Genomic DNA, 8,320 nt, shown 5'->3' with positions numbered 1-8,320 from the left:
ACAGAAGGAGAGGAAGAGGAAAATGAACAAGAAAGAAAGAGAGAAGGAAAGAGATATATATATTTATATCAAGATGCTGTTGACGTGAATGAGAGGAGATGGTCATGGTGGCTCAGAGACACTTGTGAAGAGGTCTTGGATTCTAAGAGAAAGGAGATGAAAAAGAAGGGATCATGTATGTAGTGAGAGAGAAAGAGCCACACCCCCTTCTCCTGTTAATCGTGGGAAGAGATGGAGAGCTTTCATGTCTTTCCTCTTTATCTCTCATTTACTATAATGAGACAGACAGCAAGCAACTTAACATACACCTCCTCAAAAGAACGCAAAGCCCCCAGTCATCTCCAAAGAGAGAGAGATATATATCTACAGATTGAAGATAGTAGATAGAGAGATAGGTAGATAGATAAATAGATGATAGAACATTCACACAGAGTATACGTACACAATGAAGTCAAGATTTCTTCCTTCCTACTCTACATACTTTGCCAAGCACAACTCTCGCTCTCTCTGTCTGTCTCAAGAGACAAATACGAAGAAGAAGACGTCTCCCTCTTTCATTCCCTCTCTCTCTCTCTCTGTCATTATACGTGCATATCCCAGCAGTACTGAAATGAATCAAGAGTGAAGAGAGAAAGAGAAGAGAAAAAGCAGGAGGAGAGAGGCTATCTCCTTTCTCTTGTTTCTTTCGTTCATTCTTTCTTACCTGACGGAGGAGGAGGGGGATGGGGACCTCCTGGAGGTTGTGCTACTCCAGCCGCAGCGGCGGCCATGACTAGAGATGTCTGATAGAGATGAGAATTTCCTGCAGCTTGTGGCGGATGAAGAGGCTGAGGGGGGGATAAAGATGAAGATGGTAAAGCAGTGCATGCGGTGTGACTACTACTACTACTAGTAGTACTAGTACTGCTACTTCCTCCTGCTGTCCCCACACCTGAGGTTGTCGAGGGAGGGACAGCGAGATTGGCGGGTCCCCCCCCTCCTCCTATGAAGGGAGGAGGAGAGTACGGAGTAAACATTGTGAAGGAACTCCTAAGAAGGGAGAGAAACCGAAAGATTCCGGTCAAAGACTAAAGAAGAAAGAAAGACGAGAGGAGAAGAAAGGATGAAAGGGGGGAAAAGAGGAGTGGAAGAAGAAGGAGAAACGGCGGAAGGAGGAAGAAAAGAGAGAGAAAGATAGGATTGAAGAAGAGGCGAAGAACAAAAGAGAAATGAAGAGAGAAAGATATCTCCGTTGGCAAAAAATTAGGAGAGAGAAGGGGCAAGACCGAATGAAAAGAACTAAAGAACTCGAGGTGTTTGAAGAAGAAGAAGTGAGAAGAAGATAGAGATATAAGACAGAAGAAGGAACGATAGAGAGAATAGACCTGAAGCAAGTAAGAAAGGAAACCCAGACCCAGACAACGTACGTGGCTAGATAGAAAGACAATTCTCTCTCTTTTTCTTGCGAGAATCCATCTTTTCTGTGGTCGCCTACCCTTTCCTTTACCTCTCTCCTTTCTTTGAATGAGAAGGCTTCCTAGGTTCTGCAGATCTTCAAGGAATGAAGACTAGTCGCCAGATAAAACAGACACCTCCCATAAAAGACTGCATGCGACGGAGAAGAAAGAAGAGTAAACAAGAGAGATGCTCCTGACAGAAGAGTCTAAATGGGAAGGAAGGGGAGAGGACAAGGAGGGAGAGGATGGAGAAAGGGAGAGAAGATGGGAAGAGGATTCCCATGAATGTAAGAAGAAAAAAGCCAGGCAAGTGAAAGTATAGGATTCGGCCAAGAGAAGAAAGAAAAGAAGCAAGAGAGAGAGAAAGAGACAAAGAAAGGGAGAGAAAAAGAGGTGGAGAAAAGCCACGCTTCTCACTATCCAACAGAATGGAGAAGAGACAAGGAAAGAGATCTAGAGAAATCCAAAAAGAAGAGACAGAGAAGGAAGAGGAAAAAGGACTAATGTGAAGCAAAAAGATCAAGAACAAAAGCATGAAAAGAAGAGAAATGAAGCGAGGAAGAGAAGAAGAACGATGATACGAAGAGGTAGGGAGGACGGTCGCGACAGGGGTTTGTGAAGGCTTAAGAAAAGAGAGAAGAAACACGGGCGCTATGAAGGAGGAAAGGAAGCAAAAAGATGGAGGAAAATCCATGAAAAGACTCAAGAAATTCTTGCCAGAAAGAGAGAAGGAGTCAAAGAGAGAAAGAAAGAAAGAAAGAGCGAGATTTAGACCTTGCGTCCTTAATCTATCTTGGGGATGTGATCGTGTATAATACCTCGTCATGGGGGCATGCACTCTCCGCCTCCTCCTTCTCCCTTGCAGCTCTTCTTCTTCATACACCCCCCTCTTACCTTCTCATCCATACACAACTGCCTCGCCGACAAAGAAGAAGAAGAGATAGATTGCCGTAGAAGAATCTCCCCCTATGGGTCTTTCTCGATCTGTCTTCTGGCTCTCCGTTCTCTTCTTCTTTTTAGCAGCTCTTCTCTTTACGACCTTTTCCTAGGAGATAGAGTACTACCTACTTTAAAGGGCGTAAGAGACGGAAAGAAAAGCTAGATAGAGAGATCGATCGATGAGCTTGCTTACTCATTCTCTCACCTCGCCCATGGGAGGAGAGTCCAGGCGGCAAGCCTATTTCAAGACAGGCAGCTTTCTTTCTTATATACTTCTTCATATTATAATTCTCTACGTATCTAAAGTCTTTCTTCTCTAGCTTTCATCTCCCCGCATTTCTGTTTCCTTTTCTACCTTGTCCTCTTTTTCTTTCTTTCTCTCCTCCTCAACAGCATGTGTCTTGGAGATAGCTGATCTCTTCTGCCTCTCTACTTCTTCTATTTCTCTCTTTCTTTCTCACACTCAAGCTCTGCTTCTCTTCTTTTCTCTTTCTTTCTTTCTGTCTCGTTTTCACATGGAGAAAAGAAGAAAAGAGTCTGTAAAAGAAGGGATGAGAACAAGACAACAGAGAAGGAGAGAGATTCTCAATGCTCTCTTTCCTTCACGTTCATTATCATATCTTTTCTTTTCTTTTCTTTTCTTTCTTTTTACCTTGTTCCAAGGAAAGAATTTGAATAAAGAAGAAAGAATGAAAAGCAACCATAGAGAGAGAAATATCCCATCTCTCCACACTCTTCTACTTCCTCTTCTCTTTCTACGGCTGGGGTGTATGTACAGCCGAGTGTCTAATGAGCAGGTCACTTACGTTTCACGAAGAGAAGAGAGAGATTTCATCTACAGATAAACCTCTTTTCTTTCTAATTGAATTCCTTCATTCTCCTTCTTCTCACATAGACACAAACACCTTTCTTCTTCTCCTCCTCCTTCTTTCTTTTTTCGTTTCTTCCACTTCTCGAAATCTTCTTTCCTGCCTCTCTCACGATGTCTATCATCGGAAGATGTTCTCGCTAATTCATCGCCACTACCTCTTCTCTTTTTCGTTTCTTTTTCTTAGATGATCTAGACCATGGAATCTCCTCACACTTCACTACATCTTTCATCTTTCTCTTCTTCTTCTTCCTCTTGTTCCCCATGCGCTTCTTGTTCTTCCCCGGAGAGAAGGAAACTGCCGCCTCTGCGGTGTACATACACCATAGGAGATCGTGTCTGTGATCTTGAGGGTTATCGGGGAACTGTACGATACATTGGGCTTGTTCAAGGCTATTCACGGAGAACAAGGAAAGGACCGCAGACGCATCCTTCTTCCCTTCTCGATGCTGTCGATACATCAAACGAACAGAAGGTCGATTCTCGAGAAAGCAGGAAACCTCCTCTTCTCTCAAAATCTACCGAAGGGAAAGAAGAAGAAAAGCAAGATAATTCTTCAAGAGACTCTTCCGGGAGTCTTTCTCATGAAGGGAATGAAGGGGAGAAGACGGCAGAGATGAAGAGCATTCAAGGAAACATTGGAAAAGAAGAAGAAAAAGAAGAAGGAGATAAAACAAGAGAAGAAGAAGAGGAGGAAGAAGAAGATTTATGGATAGGTATAGAGTGGGATGACTCTAGTAATAGAGGAAAGCATGACGGCTCAATCAACGGGAAGAGATACTTCTATTGCTCGAGTCATATGAAACAACAAGAAAAGAAGAAGAAAAATGAAGAAAGAGACCACAAAGAAGAAGAAGAAGAGAAGAAGAAGGAGATAAGAGGAGGGTCCTTTGTTAAGCGTCATAAGCTGATTGAGCCAAAGTCTTTTAAGTGGGCTGTTCTAGAAAGATATACAACTAAACTCACTCAAGGTACGATCATTCACATAGTTATATGCATATATCCATACGTATATATATATATATAGATATAGATATATATAGATATATAGGTATACATAGAATGAATGAATATCTAGGGACGATATATGGAGATATGATTTGAGAAACATAGATCTCTTTCTCTCTTCGAAAATTTCTCTCTCTCTTCTTCTCTCTCTCGTCTCCTATGTGTGATGTATGTATGCATGCACCTGTATGAGTATGTATGGATCGATACAGTCAGTCTTCTGATGTATATCATCTATCTCTCCCTCTCTCTATCTAGTATATCCTTGTCTCGTATATAAGCCGAAGAAGAGGATGAAGGAGAGAAAGGAGACGTTTTTCTTTTTCTCTCTATTGCCTCACTTACCCCCCTATGGGTACCCTCACATTGAAGTGTCTCCCTTCTTCTTCTTTTTCTTCTTCTTCTTCTTTCCGGGTAAACATTCTTCTGTCTTTTCTTCGTATCTTTTCATGAGGTAAAGAACTCGAGAAGAGGCGGGGGAATTTTCGTGTGATCTTTCTCTTCTTTTTCTTCTTCTTTCTCTTATTCTGTCTTGGTGACCCCCCCCCTCCCCCCATCATCCTCTTCCTCTTCTTCTTTAGAGCTCTCGCTTGCCTGTCGGTGTTAGGGTTTCTATTTCAGCATTCTTAGTCTTCTTCTTCTTCTTTATCTCCTCGTGAGTCTGATACTGTCGAGGCAGATAGATAGATCGATTGAAGATAGAGACAGATAGCTAGATAGATAGATAGAGGAGAGAAGAGAAGAAGAAGAGAAAGAACGAGAGAATTTTGCTTCGTGACACATGATGAGCGAGAGAGAGAGAGGAGAGTCTTTGTTTCTCTCTCTTCCAATAGAGAGGGAGCCGATATGCCGACTAACGACCTCACTCACTTCTCCCTCCCTCTCTTTCTTTCTTTCATTCTTTCTAATCTTTCTTCTTTTCCGATCTTTCTTTTCTTGTGTGTGTTTCTTTTAGAGCAGGTGGATGAGATGCTTCTTATCAATCCTCAGACAGGAAAGAAAAAGAATGTCGAGTTTGTCGGCAGAGAAGAAGTAAGAAGAACAAAGAGAATTACAGAAAGGCTTTCTTTCTTTCTTTCTCTTTTTCTTTCTCTTTCTTTTTCTCTCTTCCTCTCCTCGTCTCATACACGTCTTCATACATACAAGAAGAGTGACGTAGATCAAGATGGCTCTTTCTTACTTATCTACATCATGTGTATATCTATATAAAAAGGTATATAGAGATGAATAGATAGATAGATAGAAGGACAGATGAATAGATAGATTAAGATAGACAGATTGAAGGTAGATCAAAGATAGATGTCTGGGGCACTGGGAGAGATGGTGAGGAGGAGGAAGAAGAAAAATGCCTCTCCTCTTCGTCTTCTTCTTCTTTTGTTCCTCCTTTGCTTTCTAGGCGATTGTCTCCATATAGTCTTGGCTGACTCTGAGTATGCGAAATAGATCTCTTTCTTTCTACTCCTGTTTGTCGTACTCTCCCTGTCTCTCTCTCTCTCTCTCTCTGTGTATGGCTACTATGAAAGAAAGAAAGAACATCGAGTCCACCTTCCTCACGATAGATAGACAAGGAAGGAAGAGGAAGAAGAAGAAGACTGGCCTTACCAACGTAGACGGAAACTGAGCACATGGAGAAGACTCATGTGTATCTCCAATAGATCGCTATGTCTATATCTGTATCTACTCTTCTATCATTCCCCATACATGGAGTTTATATTGAGGTGTATGTACATACAGCCGAGAAAGAAGACACCGTTGGCTACTAGTCATACCCCTTCTAAAGGAGGATGTTCTCTAGCTTCTTTTCTACATGAAGTAGTGTAAAATTTTGAGATTTCCAAAGACTTTCTCTTAAATTTCTTTTTCTCTTTTCTCAGTGGTTAGTAATTAATCTTCGTCTTCACGAAAATACGACAACTCTCTAGAGATACGGAGACCAGGACACGGCGTCTCTTTCTTTCTTTTCTTCTGCATGTGTGCATGCGTCCATCTCCCTTGATAGATTCTGATCTTCTCTATCCATTCCTCTCTATCCATGTACCTGTACATATACCCGTTACATGTCTATATCTATCTATTTATCTATGTACATCTATCTGTCTACCTCTCTATCTACATCTATATGTATACATATAGATGTGTATGTCTTTTCTATATCTTTATGACTTTCTTCAGTTCCAATATAGGTCAGTTCAGAAGTTGTCTCGAGCTCTCGGTCCTGCCTCATACACTAATTGACTGAAGCTCTCTTTCTCTTTATCTTTCATGTAGCTATCTATCTCTCTATGTTCAGTCGATCTTCTATCTATCTATCTATCCATTTATCTTTGATCTATCTCTCTGTTTATCTCTCTGTCTTTCTCTGCCTGTGTGTTAACTATTCCTATTGGGTGTTCAGGCGGAGAAGTATTTTGGGAATCTTCACTTGTTGAACGCTATGACCTTTTCTTCCTCTCACGCTATTCGCTCTGCAGGGCCTCCTCCTTATCTTTATCTACCAAGTTAGGATCCTCTTCATTCTCTCTCTGCATGTAACTCTGTAGAGAAGTAGAGGAAGAGAGAGACATATCTCTTTCTCTCCCTATAGAGGTCTTTCTATCCATATATCTATCTATAGAGCCGGGGAGACAGGCTTACGTAGATCATGTATATATCTTCTCCATCTCTCTTTAGTGTACACATGTATATAGGCCTCCTATAGCGTAATGTATCTATGTATGCATATGCATCGATGTGTGCCTGTACACACGTGTGACTATTGAACAGAATGCCGTGTATCCTGAAGGTTTCTCAGATGAAAAGAAAAAGAAAGAAAGAAAGATAAGCTTCTTTCTGTCTATCTTGAGAGATAAAATGATGTACAAGCTTTCTCCTATCCGAGTGCATTTGAAGAAAACGTTGGTTTTCTTCCTGATAACGCAGAGGCTCCGTTTCTAAGGTGTATATACACCTCATACTAGCCTCTGGTGCGCCTTCTTCTTCGTCTCTCCCTCGTCCCTTCCGAGCGCAGTATGCATGCATGCATGCCTTTGCGTGTTCCTCTTCTTTTTCTTCGGTCCCTCACTTCGCTTTCAGGCCGACTTTTGATTACAGAGGGGAAAGGCCGTGCCTATCTACTCTGTACATAGAAATCCATATACTTGCAGACAGATAGATACATGGGTCAAAAGTAGGTAGATAAAGATAAATCAAAGATAGATAGATCGATAGATAGATTAAAGAGAGATAGGTAGATAGATAGATTCTAGATAGGTTTGATGCAGGTACCTGCAGATCTTCTGCTTTTTGTATTTTTCATTAGAGATGTGACTTTCTTTCTCTAGAGAGAGAGATTTGTGTGGTTGATAGAGTTCTCTTGTTGCTTTTTCATAGATCTCCCCTTTTTCATGTTTGTGTCTCTCACCGGAGATGAGCATACATACAGAGTGGCTGTATGACTTTCTCTTCACAACAAGCATTTCCATACTTTGTTTATGAATGACTCTACTCAATCTCTCTTCAAAGAAGAAGAAGATAGGTCCTATTAGTCTGCTCTCCTCGTCCATTCATTCATTCTCTTGTCTTGATATATCCACTCCTTTGTTTCTTTCTTTTCTTCTCTCTTTTCTTTGTCTGAAGAGCTCAGGATGCTGTCTCTTGTCGATAGCTTGATAAGAGACTGGGGAGACCTTCTCTCGATTCTCAGATCGACTCCACACCTTCAGTCTCTCTGTCTCTCCGGGACTCGTCTGGATGCATCGACTCTTCCTCCTTCTTTTCTCTCAAGACGTCTTTCCTCGAAAGAAAGAGATGCGAAATGCCCTGGACAAGAAGAAAAAGAAAAAGAAGAAGAAAGAGAAAGAAAAGGAGATGAAGAGGAGATGAAGAGGGATGTGAGGCTGTTGGATCTGGAGGAGTTAGTGCTCGATGAGACCTATATCACATATCAAGAGGTAAGAGACAGAAGAAAAGGACAAAGATAAAAAGAAAGAATGAAAGAAAGGAGAGAAGGAGTGTTTGTTTAGCCCAAGAAAAAGAAAGAAAGAAAGGTGACTGAATCTCCCCTCGAGTTGAACTCCATGCTTTCTCTTCT

The 8,320-nt window shown here is 41.4% G+C and overlaps 2 protein-coding genes across 2 annotated transcripts in view; one reads left to right on the top strand and one right to left on the bottom strand.

The window, feature by feature from the left end:
* Positions 1–699: 699 nt before the first annotated feature.
* Positions 700–2,176, bottom strand: CSUI_002718 (uncharacterized protein). The gene has a single exon (XM_068062917.1). It carries the CDS (start codon positions 2,128–2,130, stop codon positions 1,534–1,536), a length of 597 nt encoding a protein of 198 aa, XP_067925108.1. The 5' UTR covers positions 2,131–2,176; the 3' UTR covers positions 700–1,533.
* A 193-nt stretch (positions 2,177–2,369) lies between these two features.
* CSUI_002717 (cap-gly domain-containing protein) overlaps positions 2,370–8,320 on the top strand; it is a gene marked incomplete at its 3' end in the record, with an annotated part of 10,289 nt that continues 4,338 nt past the window's right edge. The window contains exons 1-4 of the mRNA XM_068062916.1: positions 2,370–4,214; positions 5,207–5,283; positions 6,647–6,749; positions 7,867–8,180. Coding sequence (XP_067925107.1) covers positions 3,443–4,214; positions 5,207–5,283; positions 6,647–6,749; positions 7,867–8,180 — 1,266 coding nt within the window. The 5' untranslated portion in view covers positions 2,370–3,442. The remainder of the gene's footprint in view (positions 4,215–5,206; positions 5,284–6,646; positions 6,750–7,866; positions 8,181–8,320) is intronic.

Source organism: Cystoisospora suis, assembly GCF_002600585.1.
Source record: "Cystoisospora suis strain Wien I chromosome Unknown contig_1133, whole genome shotgun sequence".
Lineage (NCBI taxonomy): Eukaryota > Apicomplexa > Conoidasida > Eucoccidiorida > Sarcocystidae > Cystoisospora > Cystoisospora suis.
The sequence above is the reverse complement of the archived record's forward strand: the minus strand, read 5'-3'. Positions and strand labels throughout refer to the sequence as shown.

Coding starts and splice junctions, on each gene's coding strand:
- CSUI_002718 (XM_068062917.1), bottom strand. CDS start 2,130: ATGGATTTTCCTCCATCTTTTTGCTTCCTTTCCTCCTTCATAGCGCCC.